The following is a 24,494-nucleotide window of genomic DNA, read 5'->3' as shown; positions in this document are numbered from 1 at the left end:
TGCTCGAGGGTGCCAGAGCCACTCACTCGGCCTATTCTCAACACGGATTCAACGCGAACGTTCTAATAGAGTAGAAATATTTTCCGGGATTCTTGCAGATCTATACCCGCTGTGGCCATGATTCTCTGACTATAATCTCCGCTCTAAGTGGCGGAATCAATGCTCTGCATCGCGACGAATTTAAGCATCCCTGAGAGCTGAATACTGGGTCCGCGGAGGAGGCTAAACTAGGAGCTTTCCTCCTTGACTCAAGTCATTGCCTCATCAGGATGACAGGATGCTGACTGACGATCAGATAAAAAAAATCTGATAATAATGAGATCTGATAAAACTTGCCAAGGACCGAATGGGTCCCCGAGGTCAAACCCTTCACTGCGTGGGGGCTCCGCATCGTGTTACAAACAAGGCGGGACAATGTGACCTCAGGCGTCCAAACTAGCCGATTCTCTCGACAAAACAGGGAGCACACTACGTAGTGTACGGGCCTAATACAGGCCCAAACCCGGAAAGACCGATGCTGTTACTCTAATTGGAACTTTTACCTTTTGCACGAGGGATTGGCAGCATTCACAGGACCACATTAATGAATGACCAAGCTCGTGGGCCAAGTTCGAGCCGGGGTCACACTGTACCCACGCGACCGAAGTGTGAATTTCCAGCCGCCCAAGGACACGAGCATGGGCTGAAAGAGAGTCCTCATGCTCCTAGACCGGAGCACTGAGGGCGTGCTGAACATTTGGCCTGGGCATTCAATGGCGAGACTGCAAGGGGCTTGTAGGGTACTATAGTAGTTAGAATGAAGGCTGCGACTATCTCTCCTGATGGGCTTCTCACAACCCTGAACGGTTGAATATAGCTTCAGGTCCAGTGACACTCGGCCCCCAGGGAATGAATATCTCATATTCTCCCACGTAGTATTCACGTTACTCCCTATCATTTGCAAGCCACACATAATCGACATACAACTGGACCCCGAGACATTCGGCGGCATCTGGAAAATATCAAGATGACATCAATAACAACATGCCCACCACCAATCACGGAGCTCAGGCCACTGCACTGTCTCCAACATGAAGCCTCCCGACAAGAAGCATCAGCACTGGCGACAGAATTGCCTCACTGGCAAAGTACCCTATCACCCAAGCCTGACGAGGAGACGTGCATCAAAGCTTTTGTAGAGCTTGTCTCCCATGTCGTAGTGCTAGAGCACGGAGAGGCCTATTGTATCCAACAACACAACCGCCTTCATGGGAGAGGCTTTATCCTGGCTCAAGCAGGCCGGAGTGATTTCAGCTTCATCGAATACCGTGATGCTACGGGTGAGATCCCGACCGACTTCTCCATTGGAGACTCCAATCACATCGATCTCCAAAAAGTAAGTAATCGGTGAAACTTTAAGACGTTCTGCGTAGATCAATTTGCTAACAATATACATTTGGGTAGCTACATTTGGATGTACCTAACGTGCGTCTAAGCGCACCGCCCAGACTTGTACCTGCAGCAGCCCTTGAAGCCTTGGGCTGCATGCTGGACGATCTCGTCCTGAATCTGCAACAAGGCGAAGGTCAAAGTGTGAGCAGGCAATGGACGCGGCCTGCCGTGCTCAACTTTCCACCAAGATTGAGGCCCGTTTCTTTGCTCCCATCTCACCAGGAATCTGAAGATCAAAACGAGCCGGCTCTTCTCCACAGGAATTTCGAAAAGCGCGTGGATGAGCACCCCGATAGAACGGCCTTAGATTTCCTCGTGGACCTTGAGAGCGGCGAGAAGAGCCAACTGACCTACCAGCAGCTGGAAAATGCTGCGAATGCGCTGGCGAGAGAACTTGTACGTGTGCAAGATGCAAATGCTGCAAGCGATGCGTCTGACATCAAGACCATTGCGGTGGTGATGGGACCATGTCCAGAGCTGTATACGAGTTATCTGGCAACTCTCAAAGCCGGCATGGCCTTCTGCCCCATCCCTGTGGACGCGCCGGAGGAGAGGTTGGATGCACTGATGGCAGACCTCAAGCCAACTGCTCTACTTATAGGCGCATCGTCACCTGCTTCATTAGGGACTGTCACAGGCACAGCACCTGTGATTAGAGTTAGCTCCTATCTTTCCGCATGCGACAATAAAGTGGAAAGACTGGGAGAAAAGGGCCGGTCATCCGTGACAGAAAATGATGTCGCCTACATCCTGTACACATCAGGAACCACCGGCTTGCCCAAAGGCGTAGCTGTTTCTCACATTTCGGCAACCTGCACCGTCTCCGCCCTGAGCGCTCACTACGGCTTCGTTCCCACTGAGACCAAGCCACACACAACACGCAAACCCACCAGATGGTTCCAAGGTGCCGCCCCAACCTTTGACATCTCCCTCTTCGAGATCTTCTGGACACTCAGCACTGGCTCGACTCTCTGCTGCGCTCCGAGGCACTTCACGTTGCAGGATATCAACAAGGTCGTCACGACGTTAGAGGCTGATATCACCAACATCACGCCCAGCTTCGCCACGCTGCTGGATCCGTCGTCCATGCGCGCGCTGATGCTCGGCGGAGAGACTCTCAATGCGCGAGTGGTGCACGACTTTGCTCAGCACAATCCTGCATCACACGATGACGTTGTATCTGGCCCTAGTGGAATATACAACGGCTACGGGCCCACAGAGACAGCCATCTACTGTATCGCGCAGGCGCATGTACCTGAGGGCCAACGAGGCTCCGTGCTCGGCTCGCCTCTTGAGACCTGTGGTGTGGTCATCGTAGATGAGACGTGCACTTCAACCCTCCAGCCCGTGCCCATGGGCGCCACTGGAGAGCTTCTCATCACCGGCCCGCAGGTGAGCAAGATCGGCTACCTCAACAGGCCTGATGAGACCTCGAAGGCCTTCATCAACGACAATGACGTAGACGGCTGGGGCAGGGCATACAAGACCGGTGATCGGGCTCGCATAGTCTGGGACCAGTCGGGAAAGCCCGTCGTCGAGTTCCTGGGCAGAATTTCTGATGATCAGGTCAAGCTCAGCGGTAGGCGTGTGGAGCTTGGCGAGATCGAGAGCGTGCTGATGTCGAAGGTCGAGGGCGTGCGGGAGACAATCTCTTGTGTGTGGAAGCCTGAGAATTCTCAGCCCGGCTCAGAGAGGGTTGTGAACCTCGTCATTACCACGGCGGGATCCGACTTCGAGGCGGATATCCTCGAGAGGTGCAAGGAGGCGGCACAGCGGCATCTTCCGGATTATATGAGGCCATTCAAAATCATTCACGTTGAGTCCCTCCCGAGGACAGCGTCTGGAAAGGTCGATCGCAAAGCAGCTTCGGCATACGTGCGAGAAGTCTTGAAAGATCAGCAGCCGAAGCTCTCGAGTCTCGAATTGACAGAGGAGCTTGAACCTCTAGCGGGTGAAGACGCCGAGCTGGAAGACCAGTTGCTGTCCATGTTGGCAGACATCCTTGGCGGAAACAAGATCTCAGCTGCTACGCGTCTCGCAGATGCTGGTGTTGATAGTCTACGCGCCATGAGACTGTTGCGCGAGATCAGGAGGCGGTGGCCCGATCCTTCCAAGAGAAATCTGCAACCATCGCTGGCCCTCCTTCTGGACAGCCAAGCCACTGTCCGCTCCGTCTTCTTCCCTTCATCATCACCGCAGTCTTTGGAAGAGTCAAATGATACTAGAGAAAACCGAACACGCGCCCGGCTTGCCAAGTTTTCTTCTGAGCATCTCTCCGAAGTACGCGATAAGCTCGATGTCACCAGTGAGGCTGACATCGAGATGATCCTGCCAGCAACCACTCAACAGAGTCAGTTGGCTATTAGTTTCGCCATGGACAGGACCAGGTACATAAGCCACTCGGTCATTAGACTCAAGCCGGAGGTCGCGGCTGCGGCGCTCAAGAAAGCCGTCGAGGAGGTTGTATTGGAACAGGCTATCTATCGATCCGCCATATTGCCATGTGACGATGCCCTATCACCATTTGCTCAGGTTATTCTGACGAAGGAGGCATGGCGTAGACCAAAGAGCAACGATGGCGAAACTCCACAGGTGGTGCACAGAAAAACAAGCGAGCCGCTCTCTGTTGACGATGCCCAGGCGTGGGTCGCACTGGCAGAAGAAAACATCAGCCTGGAGTCGCAAAGACTTTACCACATTCAGGTGGTCGAGAATGAGACTACTCCTGGCAGTGATGGTCTCCTGGTCATTAGCATTGCCCATTGCATCTGTGATGGTGCCTCGGTCGAAGTCCTCATGTGTGACATAGCCAGACGTTATGCCGGCCTGGAATCTCTCCAGAGGCAAAGCATCTACGAAGCAGTTCTCGAGTGCTTCTCTAATGTGGACCCGAACACAGACGGGTTGTGGCGAGAATCACTCAAAGGCTGGGAACTTGAACCATTCGGTACGCTGAGTGGCAATAATGTGCACAGCAATAGGTCCTCCAAGTCTGCCTCAGACTGTGGAGTGGTTCAGTACAAGAGCGACCTTCCATGGCAAGTGCTCGAGGACAAGAGCAGAGCCCTGGGTAGTGGCGCATCTCCCCTGGCAATCCTTCAGGCCTCATGGTCACTACTCTTGCACTTGTTCTCCGAAGCGGACACAGGCGACGTCACCTTCGGCAGCGTCATCTCGGGCCATCTATCCACCACCACACACGCGCCCACATTCTCCGTCGTGCCTTGCCGCGTGGCCTTGCCTGAGACCCAAACTATCAGCCAGCTGATCGACGGCCTCACGAAGCACGGAAAGTTTGCTCTTGGTCACCGGCACCTATCATGGGGAGTATTTGAGACGTTGCCGTACAATACCGCCCTGGCTCTGCAGGCATATCCGGTGGAAGACGGTGGCCTCGAAGACGATTTTCAAGCCCCTTGGACTGAAGTCCGTCACCCAGTCATACGCTACGACTTCCCCATCTTTGTGGAAGTCTTCCCAAATGATCCGTCATCACCGAACCGAAGTAGCTTCACCAACATGACCTTCAAGGTTACGTACCGCGAGGACGCGCTTTCGGAGCTCTCTGCTAGCTGTGTCGTGAAGCAACTGGCTGCTCTCACCGAAATCATTCTCTCTTCTTCCCCTGATGATGCAATCTCTGGACTACCTGCACGTCTTCCCAAAAGCCTACTATCTGCTGAAGGAACAGTGCCTCAAGCAAATGCAAGCACGGACGGACAAGACAACCATCTGAACATACTCCACGGACAATTTGAGGCCCAAGCCATAGCAACCCCCTCGCGCCTCGCCTTGACCTTCTATAGCTCCCTGGACTCACCTCCCACGTCTCTCTCCTACGCGGAGCTTGACAGCCTCGCTAATGGCCTAGCACTCCTTCTTCGCGAGGAGGACGTCGATGTAATCCCCCTGTGCATTGAGCGGAGTGTCGACCTCTATGTCGCAGTGCTGGCTGTCCTGAAAGCTGGATCCGCTTGGTGCCCCATCGATCTGACCTCCCCCGTGGCAAGACGGACATCCCTCATTGCCAGAACCAAGAGCAAGGTGTTGCTTACAAACACCGAGTCGTGGCACCTGGTCGAACCTTGTATTGGCAGTGAGAGCCTAGAGGGCATGCGCGTTATCCTGGTTGATCAACACTCGAAACCAGCATCAGTCAAGCCAAAGCCACGGCAAAGCATCAAGTCGGGTGCCCTAAGCGGAGGGGATCTTGCCTATCTCTTGTGGACGTCTGGCACGACGGGTGAGCCCAAGGGAGTCATGATTCAGCACTATGCCGCGGCACAAGCTATGCAAGACCTTCAGATCCAGGTCGAGCATGACCCCAAGACCGAACAAGTGCGCACGCTGCAGCTCTCGGCCTACTCCTTCGACGTCTTTGTCCAGGACCTCTTCTACACATGGGGCCTGAGTGGAAGTGTCATCAGCGGCACGCGGGAGCTCGTTCTGGGTTCCTTCGTCGAATTCATCTGGAAGGCCCGCCCCACGCACGCCCATCTTACCCCCAGTTTCGGCGCCAGTATTGCCGTCGAAGAGATCCGTGGCAGCCCGCTACAGTATGTGACTTTTATTGGCGAGAAACTGACCGAGGACGTCGCCGAAGCCTGGGCTGCTCCAGGAATCACTACACGCGCGTACAACACCTATGGCCCGGCCGAGAATGCCGTAGTGTCCACCATGCGCCGCTTCTTCGGTAAGAGCAGGGACCAAGCCAAGGCCGCCAATGTCGGTTTCCCTCTGACCCCATGCACGGCATACGTTGTCCACGAGGTGCCGGTACCTGGATCTGAGAATAGGCGTTGGGAGCTCGTTCCGCGGTACGGAGTCGGCGAGCTAGCCTTGGGTGGATCGCAGGTGGCTAAAGGCTATCTCAGCGACCCGGCCAAGACATCCTCCCGTTTTATCCAAGGAGGCCCCGGAATTGACGAGCGCATCTATCTAACCGGCGATATGGTTCGACTGAATGATCATGGGTTCGAGTTCCTCGGCCGGAACGATGATCTCGTCAAGATTACTGGAATCCGCATCGAGCTGAGCGAGATCAGCGCGGCTTGTGCGAGCATCAAAGACGAGGAGGATGCCATCGAGCATGTCGAGACACTTCATCTGCCACGTCCAGACAGAGAAAACGCCGATCATAAGGTGGTCGTCACCTTTGTCTCTGTCAAGAAGGAGGGCGTTGACCAGAACGCCATCCGGGCGCAAGTCTTCAAGAGGGCCAGGGACATGCTTCCATCGTACATGGTGCCGGGGCACGTTGTTGTTCTGAGCACTACGATGCCGAGGACCGCATCGAACAAGGTCGATCGAAAGGAGCTGCAGGCCATTTACAAGAGCTCGGACTTGCAGGCCCTGGCGGGAGGAGGCGCAGCTGGAGATGCTTCTGGCCAACCGGTAGAGAAGCAGCAATGGACCGATCAACAGCTTCAGGTCTTACAGCTCCTCGCGGACAATTTCAAGGTAGCAATCGAGCCTCTGTCTCCTGAAGACAGTCTGGCAGCACTGGGCTTCAGTTCCCTCCAGGTCACCAAGCTGGCCTGGACTCTGAGACGGCAGCTCTCTGTTCAAGTTGGCGTGCTTGAACTCATGAGGTGCGAGCTCCTGGGCGAGCTGGTTGATGTCGTCCTCAGCAAACAGCAACAGGGTGGCCAGAAGCAGGCAGCTCAAGGGAAGGGCTTGAACGGAGCCTCAACCGCGCAGGCAACAGAAAAGTCATGGGTGGCTGCCACAAGAGACCTCCTGACCAAGAATCTCCGTGGCGACATGCTTCCACCAAGCAGCTTCCTTCTGCCAGCGACACCGATGCAGGAGTCCCTCATCTTTGAAACGATGCGCGAACCGAAAGCCTACTGGGCCCACCGAGTGTTTGACTTGAGCCACTTGGACACGCTAGATGGCGACCGTCTGAAGGCGGCGTGGACCGCAGCTGCAAGCACATTTGACATCCTCCGCACCAGCTTCGTTCCTCTCGCACAGCTGGACGCAGTGGTGGGAGACGGAGGACAGTCCACCAATGGGGTCACATGGGCTCGTCGACAGGGACTCCAAGCTACCATCCTCCAAGTTGTTCGGAAGGAGGCAGCATTGCGCTGGAGATGGCTCTCAGGTGACGAGGACCAGAATCTTGCAAGATGGGCCCAGGAACCAGAGCTGACGGAGTTGTCGCCCATGCATTCGCCCTGGGCTGTCACAATCGCGGAGAAAGACCGCAAGATGATGCTGAGTGTTCATCACGCGCTCTATGACTACGATTCATCCGAAACTGTTCTCGATGCAGTCACCAAGTTCTATCACCAGAAGACTTCTGTGCATGACGACGTCATCCAGTTCGAGAGAGGTATGGAGCTTGGTCTACTGCCGACCACTGCGCAGAGAGACGAGGCTGCGTCCTTCTGGACAGAGCGTCTCGCTGGTCTCAGGGAGACGGCGGGAGCCCTGAACGCGCCCTTCCCCGACCTGACACAGTCTAGGCAGAAGCAGCAGCAGAGGATCATCGGAGTGAAGAAGGCCGTTCCTGGGTTCCTCTCCTCTGATCTTCCGACAGCCCTTCCAACCCTGCTACAGTCCGCTTTTGGCTGTGTCCTCGCGTCCTACCTCGAGATCAAGGCTGTTATTTTCGGCCAGACTGTCTCTCAGAGGCTTCTTCATCCGGATCTCGCCCACGTAGTTGGACCAGCCATAGCTACCCTCCCCCTGCTTGTCCGGGCCAACGCCCACTCAGCCGAGGAGCTGTGGGCCGAGATGGCTCGCGACTCTTCTAACCTCTTCCGAGTCACGCACAACCTCCACCCTGTGGACATCAAGAGGCTTCTCAACGAAGGGAGTGGAAGTGGTGATGCGCCTTTTGCTGGTGTCTTTGTCTATCATCCGGCCTCCAGTGACGACGACGGCGCCGGTGTCGTTGCTGAGCAAGCACTATTCCGAGAGGTAGAACAAGCGCTATCACTTAACGTAGAACACCCTCTTGCCTTCAATGTATTCGAGGGAGATGGCATGATGGAGCTCACCGGCGACGCACGGCGTATCTCCCAAGCGCAGCTGGAGCTCATGCTGGACCAGATCATTGACCAGGCCAGGGTCATGAAGCAATCCCCACAGCTTCCTCTGAGCCAATTGCAAAACAAATTGGACGGCCAACTGGTGTCTCTCAGCGGTGCGATCGAGGAGATTACAACAGACACAGACTTTGACCCAACCGAGAGCATCGCACAGCATGCATCCCAGCATCCAGACTGGATAGCAGCCGAGGAGGTTCACACCAGTGATGATCCGGATGATGACGAGGATGCATTGTCGACCAAGACCATAACATACGCCCAGCTTGACAGACTCACCAATACCATTGCCGCCCAGCTGGCATCGCACGAGGTTGGTCTCCAGCAGGACGACGTCGTCGCTCTGTATCTCGGTAGAGACATTAAGTCGCTCGCGGCAACTCTGGCCATCTTCCGTGCTGGCTATATCTACCTTCCCGTAGACGAAGACCTTCCCCTGGCACGGAAGCAGCTACTGATCCGGGATGCTGCTGCGAAGCTTGTCATCACTACTGAAGAGCTCGCAAAGGACCTTGACATGGACCACGATGATCCCCCAGCCTTGCTGCTACCTGAAAGCGACAGTGACGTGGATTTTATGCTTCAGCAGGAGCAGCACTGGTCACGCACTCGGTCTGCAAACGGCCGTGGCCACGGAGGTTACCTACTCTACACATCTGGTTCTACTGGTCGGCCCAAGGGCGTCCGCGTATCCAACCGCAACCTGTGTCATTTCATCTTCTCGTTCTCCCTGCGCTTGACCGAGACTTCTACATCAACAGTCAAGCCAGAAGAGCTCGGTGGCAGCGGAAGGTATCTGAACCTCACGTCCAGAGCCTTTGACCCGCACCTCACACAGCTCTTCGTGCCTTGGCACCTGGGGTACCGTGTCGTCATTGGAAACCGGACCGCGCTGCTTGGAAACCTTCAGCATGCCATCAACAACCTAGGCATCACGCATTTCGGCAGCGTGCCCTCTGTGTTGATGCAGCTGCGGCTCAGGCCCGAGGATGTACCATCCGTGAGGGTGGTGACGACGGGCGGGGAGAAGGCATCGAATGAGCTTTTGGACACGTGGACAAGTCAAGAGTCTGTTCAACATGGAGACGGTTCAACAGCCAAACTCATCAACTTCTACGGCCCAACTGAGGTCACGATTGGCTGTCTAGGCCATGTCGTAAACCGCAACTCCAACGCCCGCAATCTTGGTCTGCCACTCAAGGGCCTCCAAGCACTGTTGTTGGCTCCCAGCAGTGAGAATGGCGAACAAGTCATCGCTAGAAGAGGCCAGCCGGGAGAGCTTTGCATCGCCGGCCCTCAGGTCGCCCTGGGCTACCTGGAGAGGCCCGACGAAAATGCCAAGAGCTTCCAGACGACCTCACTGCTGGGCGATTCCGAGGAAAGAATTTACAGGACCGGCGACGTAATGAGAATGATGCATGACGGCACCCTCGAGTTCCTGGGCAGGGCCGACCAGCAAGCAAAGATCCGGGGACAGCGGCTTGAGCTAGACGAGGTAGTGTCTTTCTTGAAGGAGCAGGCTGCTGACGAGGGTGAGCTAGACTTCGCTGCTGCCGTCGTCGCTGGCGAGGGAAACCAGCAACAGCTCTTCGGCTTTGTGGCCCGCAAGGCACGCCTGAGGAGCGAGATGGACGCTGAGGTCGAGCTGCTTCAAAACCAGGGCCAGGCGTTGACGTCTTTGTTGGAGAGGCTGGGGCGGAAGTGCGAAGCTAAATTGCCGGCATTCATGGTTCCCAAGCTTCTATGGGTATCGAGGATCCCATACCTGGCCGCCTCGGGCAAGGTCGATACCAAGCTCTTGGCCAAGCTGGCAAATGACTTCTTTGCCTCTCAAGATGCTCATGATGAGGATTCTGACGACTCTGGAGTCGATGTTGCTCCAAGCACTTTGAGCGCCGGAGAGGCGCTCGTCGTCGCGGCTGTGGAGGAGGTTGTAGGCCATAAGATCAACGGCAAGGCCACCAGCAGCATCAGGCTGGGCATTGACAGTCTCTCTGCCGTCCATTTGGTTGCTCTTCTGAGGAAGCGTGGATTTTCCAAGGTGAACGTTTCTGACATCCTGTCATCCTCAGCTACCGTGGCATCCATAGCCCAACTGGGTGACAAAAACCGCCATCAAATCAGTGGCGCCGGTGGCATACAGACGGAGTCCACCTCAGCAACCAACAAGCTGAAAGAAGTCGAGGCACTGAACCTCAGCACGGCCCTGGCGGGGCAGATCCCAGCGGGTCTGGTTCATGATAATGTCGAAGCAGTGCTGCCGTGCCTTCCGCTGCAGGCGGCTTTGGTCGCCCGGTCCATGGTTTGGATGAGCGCCCACGACGATGACTCTGTTACAAAGTCAGAGACAACAGTAGTCCCTTACGTGGCACAGTTTAATTACCGACTATCCTCCGGCACGGACTTAGCCAGATGGCAGAAGGCAGCAGAGAAGGTTGTCGCGTCCGAGGCCATGCTGAGAGCTTGTTTTGTACAACGCGAGGACGACGGCAAGGTCTTCCAGGTCGTACTTCGTTCACCGTCTTCCACACCATTTGACACTCAAGGAGAAGTGGCCGCTGATATAGTGGCCAAGATGAGCACGCGACCACCCATCAGAATACAGCTGCGAGAGGAGGGTAATGAGGCTACTGTCTCGTTGAGGGTACACCATGCCTTGTTCGACGGTATCGCCATCGCCGTGCTCCTTAAGAGGCTTGAGCAGGTCTATGACGGAGTGGCGGAGCAAGACAATGTTGCTTCCGCTCACCAGAGTCTCAATGTGCTTACCAGAGTCTCTGCTCACTGTAATCTCTCAGCTGTGGAGCTGGATTCCACGAAGACCATGTGGCAGAACAAATTACGTGGCGTTCGGCCGTGCCATCTTGGATCCATTGACGACAGCAAAGAGACCGTTCGTTATATTCGATATCTCCCGTGGACCTTGCCCCAGATCAGAGACAAGCTGAACTCTCAGGGCGCCGTTGTGTCGGCTTCTTCTGCGTTCCAGGTGGCGACAGCCCTCTGTTTGTCTCAACTCACCAAGCAGACAACCTCCGTTGTGTACGGGTTTGTCATGTCTCTCCGCCCCTTGCTCGACCACGTCGTGGACAATGGATTGGACGAGTTCCTCGGACCATGTCTCAACACCTTGGTCCAGGCCTTCAGTCTCAGAAAGGATGAGATTTTCCTTGAATTCGCTCAGAGAGTCCACCAACTTCACATTGACGCCTGCCAGGGAACGATGCCACTTGTGAGCGTGGAGCAGGTGCAGCGCTGGGCCGGATCAGAAGACAAGCTGTTTGACAGCCTGCTCAGCATCAACGTTCTTCCCGCGATAGATGAATCTGAAAGTCGACCTGGACGCATGAGTGCTCTGCAGACCCGGAGCAGGAGTGACATGGCCTTGGCCTTTGATGTCGACCTGCACCATGACGGCAAGATCCTCTTGACGCTTTCGTCGGCCGGGGTCTTGACTGAATCGGACTTGGACGAGGTCGGACAGCTGTTTGAGAAGGCCGTAGGCACTTTCGTCTCCGCAGACAAGGAGCTCAGAGTAGGAGATTTGTTGTCGGTCGATGTTGATGCGACTGCAGCTGCACATGATGGGATCAATGACGGTGATGTCGGGTCCCGGATCGACTCTAGTCACGGCGGCTCGGATGCGGAGTTCGAAGCAGCCTTGGCGAGCGTCCACACCAAGCTCTGCCGCCTCCTCCGCTTAAATCCGTCCGACCTCAACAAGGATAAGACGACTTCTCTGTATCAGGTCGGCCTGGATTCTATCACTGTACTCCCATTTGTCAGGCTCCTCAATAAGTCCGAAAAGGTCAAGCTGACGCCCGACGCCGTGCTCAAGGCGCGAACCATTCATGGCACCGCTAGGCTTCTGCAGCAGGCGAAGGCCAACGCCAGTACCACCACCAGAAGACAAGAGCAAGACGTGACAAACGAGAACGACAGTGATGAAACCAAGTATGACAAGACACTGGCACGACTTGCTAGGGACCTTCTCTTTGTGGCGACACCGCTTCAGGAAGGGATGCTCAGCGCCTCACTGGCCACGTCAGGCAAAGCTTACACCTACGATCACACCGTCCAGCTATCAGAGGAGGCCTTGCAGGCAGACACCCCTACTCTCGATCACTTCTTCGCCGCCGTCAAGGACACGGTTCAAGCATGCGAGATCCTGAGAACCAGGTTCATCTTCACCGGGGATGACGAGGCACCATGGGTTGGCATTGTCTCCCCAACCGAGCAAAGCGACCTGGCCAACTGGACCGCATTGGGCAAAGGCAAGATACAGCTGAGAATAAGTCACGCCCTTTATGATGCAACTTCGATCCAGACCGTCTGGCGAATCTTGGGTGAGAACTACTACAGGCGCCTGAACGGCCAACAGATTACGGGCTCTGAAACCGAGGCCCGACGACATGAGTTCCGACCGTTCGCAAAGGCGGTTGCCACGATGCAGAGGACCTCCGTAGAATTCTGGGCTGATTTATTGCGGGATTACAAGTACATTCCACGCGAATTTTCCGAGGGCTTGTCGGCATCATCCGCTTTCCACTTCAACATCTCAGAAGAGGAGCTCTCCCTGCTCCAGTCAAGATGCAAGGCTGTCGGCGTGACGACCAAGACTGTGCTTATGCTGGCCTGGGCCAAAGTTCTCTCCGAGTTCCTGTATGGGCAGCCTGATGTCGTCTATGGACAAGTTGTCACCAGCGGGCATGAGGTCGAGACTGTCGTCGGTCCCACCATCAACACCGTGCCCGTGCGGGTCACACTGAACAGGGAAGCCAGCGTGGCTGAGGGTCTCGCCCACGTGCAGAGGCTGAGCGACGAAGCCTTGGGAGCAAATTCGATGGCGTCTTTGAGGAAGGTGCAGACGTTGTGGCGATCATCAGCAGAAGCTCGTGGCGAGGATCTTCCCTCGAGCCTGTTCCAAAGCCTGTTCGTGTTCGATGGCGTTGTGGGTCACAACCCAGGACATGAAGAAGTTGGTGACTCAAAGTCACTATTCAGGCCAGTTCATGAACAGGACGACAAGGGTGATGAGCGGGCGACATATGACGACTATCATCTGATTACCAGCTTCCAGATCCAGAATAACACGCTCCGCGGCAAGCTCAGAGCAAGAATGGCCAAGGAGGAAGTGGAAACTCTGGGCAGTCACCTGGAGACTGCAGTGAGATCATTGATATCAGATGACTTGCAAAAGTCCGCGCTCGATCTTGGTCGAATGGAGATCACAAAGAAGACTATCACCATCACGGACACAAAGGGAACAGTCAGCAAGCCGGAGGCACACGCCCCGACAGCCAAGGCCAATTCTGTCTTGGAAATAGTCAAGAGCGTTCTCGGAAAAAGATGCAAGGGAAAGGATATTGACTACAACACGAAGCTCATCAATGTGGGTCTGGATTCGATCCTGGCCATCCGTCTATCAAGCTTGTTAAGGAAGCGGTTGCGCATGACGGTAAGCGTTTTCCAGATCATGAAGGGGGCGCGCGTCCACGACATCGTCATTGCGAACCCGGCCAAAGCCCCGGAGGCCGAGAGACAACACGAGGTCGAAAACAAGATCGTCCAGTCAGCAGCGAGACCACGGGCATTTAATTTGCGCCAGCAAGCGAAGCTGCTGTCCATGGCGGCCGAGAGGCTCGGGCTGAGCGAGAATCTTGTGCAGTCCGTCCTTCCGGTTCTAGCAGGCCAGCGTGCGCACCTGGAACAATGGCTGTACAATGGTAGGAGGTTCTTCGAGGCTCCATGGGTCTACCGAGTCGTCGATACCCTCGACAAGCAGACAGTAGAGAGTTGCTGGGCACAGCTTTGCCGAATCCATGATGTCCTCAGGACGACCTTTTTACAGACAGAGGTTGCAGATGCAGGGCTTGTCCAAGTCACCATGAGCGGGCAGTGGTCACCGCCTGGAGGCTTCACGGCGCGTCAGGACTCGACAACACTAATCCAAACCCTAATCGAAGACTATGTCCGCGAGGGCAACAACAAGCCATCAGATCTGAAGCAGCCCCCTGCATATCTCACACTGCTGGAAGGCGCGGACGGCAAGGCTGTTGTACTCAGGCTCCACCATGCGCTATACGACGCATGGAGCATCAAGATGATCATCAAGGACCTGGACGAGCTGTTGGCCGGTGGTGACGTACAGGGTGGCACGCCACTTAGCAACGTAGTTACCCAGATCATGGCGACAAGAGAGCCTGGCGCCGAGGACTCGTACTGGAGTACTCACTTGGCGAACGCCCAGGACACTCTACTGGGCGCTCAGACTGACTCTACCGAGGCGCAAGAAGTTAAGTCTCCGCTTGGTCCTCACCTCCAGGTGAAATACGCAGATGTCATCCCACAAGCCACTGTCGACAAGCACTTGCAGATCAATGGCAAGACGGGAATGTCATCGGCTATCATTCTTGCTTATGCCAGGACGTTGCGGAATTTCACACAACGCTCCCGTCCCACCTTTGGCCTGAACCACGCAGCGCGTTCACTGTCTTCAGTTGACGAGGCCCAGACCCTGGACTTGACTGACGCGAGTGTCCCCACGATGACTACGACGCCCTTCTCCTTGAACCTTGATGCCCCATCAAGCGGCAAGGACCTAATTGATCTCGTGCAGGGGCACCTGGCGCAACTGACCAAGTTCGCGCAGTCGGACGACACACAAAAGTTCTGCCCCAGGTTCAATACCCACATCAACATCCTCTATCCCGGCAACGATGCCGACGCTGACGAGGAAAAGGTCGGCGATAGTGGGCTAAAGGCCCTCCAAAGATACAGGCTCGACGAGCGCCTCGCCTCGGAGTACTTCACTATCACCCAGCCATCTGGCTCTTCAACATCGACGATTGAGGGACTCAACACAGATCACCTCAGCCCTCACAGGTTCTTCTTCAATGTCATTGTCCGTGATGGAATCAGTGTGGCAGCGAGTGGCGACGAGGCTTTGTTTGGTGGCGACCGGGCGGTCGTTACGAGGATGATTGATGATTTCGCGACTGAGCTGGCGAAGATTCTCGAGCACGCTTAGAGCTTCTGTTTGCCAAAGTTTCCAACACCTTTTGGTGTCTGTTAGTAGGCTGTCTGCAGAGTCAGGGAGCATATGCATTTAGGGTGGAAAGTTTTGGAAGAACTCCATTATGTAGATAAATTGATTTGCCACACGTGTGGAATAGAATGGTAGAGAAATATTTGGAGTATTTGGGGAAACAGGGACAGTAGAGCAGTATAGCAATAAGGAGTCAAATGTCTATTAATTGCATCAGAGTATCCGTGACGAGGTCACGTACCGGATCTGTCTGCTCACGGACGCGCAGAAGAAGGGCCTTCTTGACTTCCTCTTGCTAGATACGCCCGACACTCTGGCGACGGTCGAGGAAGTAGAAACATGTCCAATCACTGTAGATGAGAGTAATACGCGCCGTGTCGACCTGGAAGAGCCTATCCGGTGGACCGGCGTGTACCGTGGCCAGTGGGAGAGGGCGATGCCGCCGCTCGAGTTGATGGGTGATGGGAGAGCTTCATGCGTATATAAGTCCCTTGATTTCCCAACCAAGGCGGACCATGACGATGCGAAGATGCGTTGTAAAGGAAGAATTGACAGGCGATGGTGGAATTTCAAACCTGAGAGACAGTCCTGCATATAAGTTCTGGGGATGAATTCCCAAGTTCAAATTGCTATTTTGAAGTGCTATTTGGGCAAGCAGGATGTCATCGACCTTCCATTAGACAACAGTGTCACTCGCCGTCAACGCGGTTCTGTTCAGCCGATGTACCAGTATCCAAAATTCTCTCGAGTGGGTACCCGGACCAATTCATTCTGGAGTTTTTAAAATAAATAATTGAATTAAAGTGTTTTTTCTCTCCCTCTCGCTTTTACTTTCGGTCTTCTCTTTTGTGATTTATGTATGTGTTTCTTCTGCGTTACAGTTTCTCCACATGAATCCCTATAGTATAGAGCTTGTTTGAATTAAACTATTCCTTTGTCATCGTCGATTCTAATCGCGCGATTTTTAAATACTTACTGTTCACATATAAATGTTTCAGGTAGGTTCGATGTATCCCTCCACTAAGTCATCGCCGGGAGCGAAGCTGCTAAGCGAATTTTCGGAGCGATGTACTGGAATATTGTCCACCGCACTCTGCGCATCCATTACCAAGAGAAAGTCAGCACCTTTGAAGGTTCGCATACCATGATCCGATCCCATACTCATCATTATATCTCAGAAAGCCCATTTGTGGGGGCTTCTTGTCTTAGAGAATTCTGGCCTCGTCTCAACATATCAAATGGTTGCTTACACACATCTGACCACCACTGTGAAATGCGCAGTCCGCTTGTCTGTTGCGGCTGAAACGGGCGCTTCTATAATAGTGCCGGCTGCGCTAATCAGCATTCTCCCGTTCAGTTGTCAGCCGGTCTCCGCCCCCCTCCCTCCAGGGGGGTGCTTCAAAACGAAAATGATCTTTAATATTAGAACAGGATTTGATGACCCATTTTGGTTTTTATAGCTGCGAGTAAAAGCTAGGACAAGATATATAAGGTTGAACTGTTGCATCATTCAGCTTTCCGCAGTCTTTATATATACCTCCACATCAGAAGACTACATTCATCACTATTTATTTCACGGTCTATGGAGGGGTTTCCAGCCTTATAAAACCACATCCAAAACGTCATTTTGCAGGAAGAATGTCTTCTCAATTCGTTCTTGCTGCCGTTCCAGGCTTCGGTCTGGGTCCAGGCAACATTAAGTACACCGACCTATCAGGCAACACAGTCGACCCAACTCCCCAGGAACAGGATTACTTGAACAGAATGTACTTAGCACTGTTTCCTAACAGGATCCAAGCAAATGCGGCCTGCGAACTCTTGGCAAGAATTATTGGTTATGAAGGTGATGTTTTCGCCAAGGGAAGCACGAAGAAGAAAAACCACGCAGAGGAGAACCTCCTCAAAGATCTCGCGGGCCAGAATGATTCTGTGCAGGCCACAGTCTACGGCATGTTTGTAACCCTCGAACCCTGCCACAGTGGGCGATACCCAGGCCACAGCTGCAGGGACTTCTTCCAAGACGGGAGGGAGTTCACGGCTCACTACGATGATGGGACACGCAGAAGAATCAGGGGGCAGTTCCTGCCAAACCCTGACACTAGGCACACACGGTACACGCCTATCTTCATTCTTGAGAAGCAGCTTGCTAAGGGTGAGAAGAGCGCGCTCGGGTCGGTCAGGTCGTTTGGCCAGGCTTATCGGAGCGATATGCTGATGCTCAACTTGAGCGAGATTCCGAGGGGTTATACAGAGGAATATGGACGGAAAATGCGGTGGGACCAAAGTGAGCAGCAGAGTGCGGGCGCGGTGACGAGTGTGTCTGTGCCTGAGCGCGCTGAGGGACAGACTGGCAGTCGTGGGATGGGTGGATCGGGTGATAGAAGCCAGCGAAGAGGCGCGACAAGAACGAAGAAGTCGAAAGGAAAGCGGCGTTTCTTCAAGTTCTGGCGACTGTTTCGGAAATGAGTCGGCATCATGATGATTGAGACTTATTACAGCTGCTGATCCTGTCTCCTTCTCGTGGAGAAAGTTTCATGCCTTATTGCCGTCTTGCCCACAAGTCCCCTTCTAATAAAAGATAGAATTCTCTTGCATTTAGAAATTTATAAAAGCATCGTTATCTAGGTAGACATAGACACCTTACTCATATAGACACAGAAATGACACCCAGTGGTTTGCGTGTCGAATTATGAATCCATCGTCATAATTGTGTCATTTGAAGTTCTCATGGCCGCACCACCTCTCGCCAGGTACTAAGGGATCCAGACGTCAACCTTGACAGCGTCACCAACGCCACGGGAGATCGATGTTGAGACGCAATCTAGTACCGTATCTCCATGGTCCGATCCTAGAGCTGGCTCATTGTCGCAGAAATGATAGTTTGCTTCTTCTTTGTTTCTCTACAACAACATGATGTGCACATTAGTCGAATCCTTGGAAAAATACAAAGATTTCAGGCATGAATTCCACGGCCAATGCCTTAGGCCGTCGCTTGATAAGAGACAGCAACGGGGTGACGCGACTGCGATGATCCTACAATCGGCTCAGAGATGGCCTATGAAGCATTGACATGAGTTGGTGGCCCCGAATACGCTCTACCCGGCAACCAATCTCAGGAACACGAAGCCTAACGTAGAATCCAGATGAGGGTAGATTTGGAGACCAGTGTCCCAAGACTACGCTATCGCAGAAGTGCCATGGCTAGGTCCTTTTTTCCAGAAAGCGAAATTTAGCATCACGAAAATTGATTCGGAAGCCTAGTGCAGTTTGATGCAGCCGTACCGTCACAGTTAAACCAGGTATCGATCAGAAATGCCACTGTGTCATCCATCTCTCCACCCACTCTTCCTTGACGGGCTCCAAGCCAGCCAAAGTTTCCGAAACCGCCGATGCTCGTTTCGTGTCCAGCAAGAAGGGTTCCTTATCCTTGTTGTCCACCAAACTTTCGAAGAAGTCGACGAGTTTGACAGCCGGGTTCTGTGCCTCGTGGTTTTCTCCATCAGCAGTCTTTCGCAGGGCCTGCACCCACGTCTCCAGGGACACCACCTCAACATCGTCCGAGAGACCACGAGCAATGATGGGTACTAGCTTGTCCCACGTATTTTGACGCGGATTAGCAGCGTGGAATACAGCGGCGGCAGCATCATTGCCTTTGCTGGAGGCGGCATTGACAGCCAACTCGACGACGACCTTTGCGAGGAGGTCCACCGGGATCCAGTCCACGGTGTTCATCTGACCGAGGGAGTTAGGTAACTTCTTGAGATGCTTAGAACTCGCGATTAAGCTGGGTAGCCACTCCTGCTTCGGCCAAACTCCGGCCCCCGTAGTTGGGCCAGCTACCTGGCCGACACGACATAGCGTGACTGGGATGCCGGACTCCCTGGCACCCTCAGCAAGGATGCTCTCGGCCACGAGCTTGGATCGTCCATATCCATTCCCGTGTGCAACGTGCCAGTCGCACAACACCTCTTCCGGAATACAAACCGTTTCATTTGGCTGCTCAGCGTTGGCAGGCTTCCAGTTCGAGACCGCACTGACACTCGAGATGAAGAACACTCTGGCCTCGAATCGAGAGCTTACTGAGAAGTCGATCAGTCTTCGCACGGCAGCTATCTGAGTAGAGTATGAATTCAGCGAGAGATTGAAGTCGACTGTCCATGCGTTGTGGATAACATGCGTCGTATCCTCAAGCAGCTTTCTGTACTGGTCTGACGAAAGGCCAAGTCGGGGTTTCGAGAGGTCTGCGTCGAGGAAGATGACCTTGTCTGTAGAGACTGGCTTCAGTCCTTTCGTAGCCTGCGACTGCTGCTGTCTATCTGCGCTTTGAGGACCGCGATTCAGACAGTATACTCTAGAAATGCGCGGATTGCTATTCAGCGAGTCCAGGATGTACGAGCCGAGTGATCCAGATGAGCCCGTAATGATCACCGTTGACCCATCATGTGGCCTCGGAGAAGCATGTTTCGCAATTATGGGAAGATCCATGACCTGGGTCTTGTAGAGTTGCTCCATTTTCTCCTCTTCAGTCTTCGCCGTCTGCGCTGGGTCTTTGCCCTCCATCAGATCGCCCACCGCTTTGGTTAGACCGCTGATGCTGGGATTTAGGTAAATTATTTTGGGTTCGAGGGGCTTCGACGTCGCTCCGCGCTGCACAAAGAAGTAGTTCAATGCTCTCGCCATCGTCATGACTTGAAGAGAATCCAGTCCAAGCTCGAAGAGGTCTGCCTCCGGCGCCAATCCTTGCACATCGATGTCCGTGAATTTGGTGATAACGTCCATTACAAGGTCTCCGGCACTTCGTCCGCCACCATTGCCGCCATCCGCAGATACGCGTACGAACTCCTCGCTAGCCTTGTAAAGAGCATCCAGCTCCGAGGCATACAACTTAAGCGTCATCTTACGCTGAACCGTACCCTTGCCGGCTCTCAGCATTGGCTTATCAGAGCTCGTAAACAAGACCATGTCCCTATGAATCCTCCCATGGGAGGGGCATTGCTTATTCGCGGCTTGAATTGAAGGCCAGATTATGCTCAGTAAGTGTTCCTTCTCAGCTTCGGTGGTAGGCGGACGGACCGCCTCAACAAGAAGACTGGACTGGAAGTGGCCATCACCAGTGATTAGAGCCGACGTTATAGCTGGGTCCGCATTGATAGTGCTCTCTATCTCGATAGGGTCGAGCTTCTCGCCAGTGGAGAAGACGATGACATCATCTGCTCTGCCGCGGTACAACCAAACACCGTCCTTCGTAGGGTGTTTGGAGTAGAGGTCTTTCATTGGCCATTCGTTGAGTTCCGGGAAATTGTAGAAAACGCCTTGGAAGAGTTGGAATTCTGGTTTCCGGACAATGAACTGCTCGTACAAGTCGCTAGATATCTGGCGGTATTCCTGGCCCAGAACAGGGCTTGTTCTCATGTACAACCAGTCTTCTGGGTCGCTCAGTTGGAGGGGATGTTGGCCTGTCTCTGTTGTGCCGAGGCCGTTTAGCAGGCGAGTTTTGGAGGCTATGAGGTCTCCAACTGCCTGGGGGAGTGGCCCGCCGCCAAAAGTAACCTGCTTCAATCGCGAGAGGTTCCTCAGGTACTCCGGGTTCTTTGTGAGTTCGACGAGTGTGATTGGTGCGAGAATGGTTTCCTGGACGTTTCCGTGAACGTGGACGGAGTTTGCGACCTCTGGAGAAGGAGGGAAGGGCCCGAGAACGAGAGTAAATCCAGAGAAGATGGAAACGGGGAGGAGCATATGCAGACCGGCGCAGTGAAAGTGTGGAAAGGCGCCATACAATCTGGTTCCGGAAGAAGTAGCTGGCCATGTTCCTTCGTACCCCATGTCTGGCAAAGCTGTAAAGGCATCCTCGGCTGATAAAGAACCAAGTGCTTGCACGATTGGCTTCGGTGGACCAGTAGAGCCAGACGTATGTAAGACAGCAAAAGGGTCGTGCTTGCCTTCGTCAAAAGACTTCACGTATGGATATGGCTTGTCGGTACCGGCCCAAGAGTCGTTAATCCAATACTGCAAGCTGGGAATCTCGAGCACAGTCATTTGCCGAGAAGATAGAATCTGCTTGACAACTGGCAGGGAAAAGCTCGGCGGGAGCAGGAAGTTATTACAGTTCGTCTTCTCGAGGAGTGACAGATGCGACTCAAGTGTTTCGCGAGCAGAGTTGAGGAGGACTTTGTAGCCCGTCTTGACGCAAGCGAGGACCAAGATGCCATAGACAAGGTCCTGAGGACCAATGTAACAGAGCGTTGGGAAGTCCTGGCCCCAGCCCTGGCCGAGGTTTTCCTCGATGTGCCATGCACAGCGGTCGACGGCTCGCGCAAATGTCTTCGAGGTAATGTCGCGGAAACCATCCTGGGGATTGTTCGTCTTAGTTACGGAATAAAACACGCGGTGCGGCTCATGTTGGGCGATGTCATCCACATGGGACGGCAGCAGACGCCTCCCTATATCGCCAGGAAGTTGCATTTGGGCAAGCAGTGATGCAGATCTGCTGTTCTGAAGGTTGCGTCTTTGTCTCCCTGGGTAGTCTTGACACAACAACTTTGTTGTGTCAATTCACTGATGCGACCGAGGAGCTTTCACAACAAAGTGGCACGACGATGCGTGTTACAAGTCTTTGCAAAGGGCACTGGTTTTGAAACAGTGGGGGGATACGAAAACAAGGGCAAGATCACGACCGTGTCCAAGGTTCTGAGTGGCAGGACCTTCTTTGTTCGTCTGTGTTGTCAACGTTTGGGGGCGCACGTCAATTAGCGCATCAGACTTCGCACAGCAATCTTACTTGCTGCCAGCGTCACAGCAGCTTCCACACAACCAAGCATCATTGGGTGATTTGTGAACAGTGACGCGGACAGCTGTCACCAACAAAAAGTCCGCAAAAGTACCAACAGCAGGTACTTTATTGTATCTAATATGGAGGGAGTACGTCTCTTGCTGAAAGGCGGGAAGGGCGGAAGGGGGGTGGCAGGGGGTTGCAGTCAAGCTCCATCTTGAGTAAAGTACCTACCTAATGTCAGCATGCTCCCGGTATCACGTCAGCAATTGTTCAGTAGTCCAAGGGACCCAAGGAGGCCGTCACATGTGATGGCTAGGAGGCTTTGGGATTCAAGCTGTAGATACAATACAGGTACCATGCCGGCTTCAACGTCAACGAGTCATCATTTCAAGGACGCAAAATCAGCACTATACTTGGACTAGCCATCGGAATTGACAGCACTAAACTTTGATAAGAATGTAAGGCAAAATATCTACCCTGACAGGAATTGTCACATTCTGCAAATGCATCCTCTTCCTCACTTGCCCCTTAGACTCGGTACATAAGTAGTCCTCGGAACTCCACCATCCCCGTCACTTGCCTGAAAGTCTGTATCCGGAGGGTTCATGATTTTGAAGTGGTCTTGGACGGTTCCTCGGCTTGATCCATCTTCAAAATTGCTCAACCGAATAAATTCACCTGTCCCAAGATTGGATCGTTGATTTCCGCTGTAGGCACCCGAGAAGCCGCTCCGCATGCCCTCGATATCCCCTACATAGCGATCGGATTGAACCTTAGAGCTTCTGAGCTTCAACATGCTCGGGCCATAATGTACTATCATTGGCCACAGTGCTGGCATGCAGGCACAAATGAAGATGGCACCTGGCTCGGCGACTATCCACGAGATGAGGTCGATGGAGGCCCAGGTGTTGTCAGAGAAGGCGTTGAGTTGGAAGAAGAGAGCCGTACGAATGGAGGAGGCAACGCAACCACTGTATTCATGCGTTGTCATCAGCTCAGAGCTTGGGAAGTAGCTGGGGTCAGAGGAAACTTGCAGTGATCCGACCAGGAAGACACAACTGAGGGCCAACTTCTGCCTGAGTTGCATCTGCAACTTCCAGACCACGGGCAGAGGGATGACCAACATAACAACGTCGTGGATTATGTTCGGTGGGCCGACCCAGCGGAAGAAGGCAAGCTGGTCGATGCACACGCCGTCAGTAGCACCCGCGTACTGCTCCCATTGAAAAGGGACTGGTTTGCATGCGAAGATCGTGACAAGGCACACGCTCAAGCCCCACATCCAGATATAGGCAATCAACAGGTAATTTGCGTAGCGGAACCAGTGATGGACTCGAAATATGCGGATATAGAGCAGTAGAATCGACGTCTTCTCCAGTGGGATAGCAATTCCCAAGGTGATGCTGGTCGCGAAGAGGACCTGCGCCCAAGACACCATCGCTTCGGGCTCGTACTGGAGAACATATGCTTCGTGTCGGCCCATACCACCGTAGCGGACACCTTGAGTATGGATCGTCCATTAGCGACGATGCTCACTGGCGGCAGTGACCAAAATAGTAAATATCAGTCTACAGCTTCGCAGTCGACTTACCACAGATGGCACCGGCACAGTGGCCCATCAAGACGATCCAGGCAGGAATCATGATCCAATCTTCAGCGCATATTGGCCTCTTCTCGGATCGACGAGAAATGAATCGTAAAATGAGGATAAGGGTGCAGAGCACCATGAACATGATCGCAACACCGAGGATGGTCCCTCTACGGTCAGCGAATAGGCCGCCTTCCAAGCTGGAGGTGTCTGCCCTCGGGATCGGCATCTCAGCTAGCTGATGCGAAGAGTCTCTGTCTGCCGTAAGAATAATGGCAGTAGAGCGGATGGAGTGAGAGGCCCCAACTGTGCGCTTGCCCGCATCTTGTATCCTCTTCTATCTTTTCCGGGTAGGACCAGCCACAACGCAGTCATCATGCAGGCATGGCTGTAGCGTATCCGAAGGGAAAGCTTGCCCCCCCCCCCCAACTACCACCCAAAGAACGCATCTTGAACGTTCCGGCCATTGGCTGAAAGAGCTATCCACATTATTGACGACAGGATCCGGTGAAAAGTCATCATTCATTTGGAACAAGTCGCTTAGATCTGCACAATTCTCTGCTGCCAGTGTTAGCACCTCATTCAGCTACCCAGGTGGGA

The 24,494-nt window shown here is 53.8% G+C and overlaps 4 protein-coding genes across 4 annotated transcripts; 2 read left to right on the top strand and 2 right to left on the bottom strand.

Annotated features, from left to right (window-relative positions):
• Positions 1–1,006: 1,006 nt before the first annotated feature.
• Positions 1,007–15,516, top strand: J7T55_006213 (Nonribosomal peptide synthetase 2; the record flags this gene model as incomplete). Its single annotated transcript, XM_053141830.1, has 3 exons — positions 1,007–1,375; positions 1,444–1,464; positions 1,654–15,516. 3 exons carry the CDS (start codon positions 1,007–1,009, stop codon positions 15,514–15,516), a joined length of 14,253 nt encoding a protein of 4,750 aa, XP_053000979.1.
• A 1,656-nt stretch (positions 15,517–17,172) lies between these two features.
• On the top strand, positions 17,173–18,000 carry J7T55_006212 (uncharacterized protein; the record flags this gene model as incomplete). The annotated part of the gene is made up of 1 exon (XM_053141819.1): positions 17,173–18,000. One exon carries the CDS (start codon positions 17,173–17,175, stop codon positions 17,998–18,000), a length of 828 nt encoding a protein of 275 aa, XP_053000978.1.
• An 840-nt stretch (positions 18,001–18,840) lies between these two features.
• J7T55_006211 (uncharacterized protein) lies at positions 18,841–21,996 on the bottom strand (the record flags this gene model as incomplete). The annotated part of the gene is made up of 1 exon (XM_053141807.1): positions 18,841–21,996. One exon carries the CDS (start codon positions 21,994–21,996, stop codon positions 18,841–18,843), a length of 3,156 nt encoding a protein of 1,051 aa, XP_053000977.1.
• An 827-nt stretch (positions 21,997–22,823) lies between these two features.
• Positions 22,824–24,123, bottom strand: J7T55_006210 (uncharacterized protein; the record flags this gene model as incomplete). The annotated part of the gene is made up of 2 exons (XM_053141796.1): positions 22,824–23,806; positions 23,898–24,123. 2 exons carry the CDS (start codon positions 24,121–24,123, stop codon positions 22,824–22,826), a joined length of 1,209 nt encoding a protein of 402 aa, XP_053000976.1.
• Positions 24,124–24,494: the final 371 nt, after the last annotated feature.

Source organism: Diaporthe amygdali (assembly GCF_026229845.1).
Source record: "Diaporthe amygdali strain CAA958 chromosome Unknown NODE_1_length_4327563_cov_65_473760, whole genome shotgun sequence".
Classification (NCBI taxonomy): domain Eukaryota; kingdom Fungi; phylum Ascomycota; class Sordariomycetes; order Diaporthales; family Diaporthaceae; genus Diaporthe; species Diaporthe amygdali.
The sequence above is the reverse complement of the archived record's forward strand: the minus strand, read 5'-3'. Positions and strand labels throughout refer to the sequence as shown.